The 1,852-nt window shown below is 36.2% G+C and overlaps 1 protein-coding gene across 1 annotated transcript; it reads right to left on the bottom strand.

Moving 5' to 3' along the window:
* Positions 1–1,390: 1,390 nt before the first annotated feature.
* TM35_000491040 (uncharacterized protein) lies at positions 1,391–1,852 on the bottom strand (the record flags this gene model as incomplete). Its single annotated transcript, XM_029030506.1, has 1 exon — positions 1,391–1,852. A coding segment is annotated over one exon (462 nt), but the record flags the coding sequence as incomplete, so codon positions are not given.

Genomic DNA, 1,852 nt, shown 5'->3' with positions numbered 1-1,852 from the left:
TTGTTTCAGTTCTATTCTTAACAGTACGTGTCCCACATCCTATGTTTCAATAGTAATTAGTTTTTTTTGTAATGATATTACCCATAAGGTTGCCCAAGTATCATTCGGGAAAAATCAATTAAAATGATACATTTAATTATACTTCAAAATATGTAGAAAATATAGAATAACCGGTGTGACATTTATTATTTTTACTTCTTTTTCTTATATCCACTTTTTTTTCGCGTAACCACACATTTTTTTTTTTCATCTGCACATATAGTAGTGTGTGTACGTTAGCGTCATTGGCAAGTGTGGAGATGTTCCTCCTTGCTGGCAATAGCGCTTAAAAAGCAGACGTGAAAACAATACGATGGCATAAAAAGATGGTACATATTTCTTATGTATGGAATAGGGTGAAACCTGAAACATTACGTTTCAAATACTTGTAAATCTTTGACAAAATAATCCCTATACGTACATGCAGTAAGAAAACTGTATTAAAGAAAAAAAAAAACGACGCTAGGAAAACGGGTTAAAAAACATACTGTCGTTCTTACGCTTCTGTCCTGGTTTCTTTTACTGGTCTGGAGTATCCCACGTTCATTATGAATGTAGCACACAAAGAGGAGAAAAAGGATGGAAAGAGCGCAGGAAAAAAAAAACTTTAAAAAAGTCAAAGGATGAAAGTGAACTATTCTAGTTGGGCCTGTAGAACCAACTTTGACGCGTATCTGAAAAGAACACAGACGAGAGAAATAAGGAAAACGAGAATAGGAAAAATATAAAGGAGGAGGAAAGACAGTATTCAGTGAGCCTCATAATAATACTAAGAAACAAAACCTGAGGCATGTTTTTTTTTTTTGTTTTTCTTACCGCATTCGTTGTCCCCTTCCTCTACGTTCAGAATCAATACACAAGCGTGTAAAATATAAAAGAAGAAAAACAAGACAAATATCAAAAAAACAAAGACACAACAGAGGGCTTTCCCACCTTCGTCTTATGTCAGTCGTATTCTCTTCAGTCATTTGACCACTCCGACTCATCATTATTATGATCACTAAACTGGAGCAATGCAAGAAAAAAAAAGAATTTCTTCAACACAAACAAAAGATTAGGTCACCATATATATAGGACCCCTTCTTTATCGCAATGGACAATAAAAAAACTGATATTCGAACGGTGTCGATCACTTTAAAATAAGTAAGAAAAAAAAAAAACAATTTCGTTTTATACTACTATACAACGTACTAAACAGATCTACCACTGCAATAACCAATTATATCGTTCTACCGAAAACCCCCTATAAGAAGAGTAAGAAATATATACAACAACACGTACTAAAATACAGTACCTTTTATCCGAAACAATAAAAAATCAATAAAAACCATATTCAAAGCATAATTTTTCATCAATACGCCTCCCCTGGAAATCCCGATTGTAACTTAATACCCAAATCACCTGACAATGCAGAGAGACGACGTGGTGGAGGCAGACAATTCAATCCTGTATCACTTAAACGTTTATCACCACTACAATTATTAACAACAGGAAAGCGAAGAGGACAATCCCTCCATGAAATCCGTGTGTACACATCAAGTAGTCCGTTCGGCGCCTTTTCAACCTCATCTTCATGCCCTCTTGTTACCTTCAATACAGAAACCAATTGAATTGGAAGTGCTGATGCGTTTCCACTCGTCCAGTGAGAGTGGCGTATCAAAGATTCAAGATTCTTAACAGCAAACTTCACGCGGTTCACCTGAGCAGCAGGAACGTGGTCATCAGTTGGGTCAGCGAATCGTTCCAGTGTGGGCACAAAGAATATATCAGGGTACGCGTGATCATTCGACACAAATGCCAGGAAGCACTGATG

The sequence above is a fragment of the Trypanosoma theileri genome, assembly GCF_002087225.1.
Source record: "Trypanosoma theileri isolate Edinburgh chromosome Unknown TM35_Tth_49_V1, whole genome shotgun sequence".
Lineage (NCBI taxonomy): Eukaryota > Euglenozoa > Kinetoplastea > Trypanosomatida > Trypanosomatidae > Trypanosoma > Trypanosoma theileri.
This window is presented reverse-complemented; position numbering and strand designations above follow the sequence as displayed.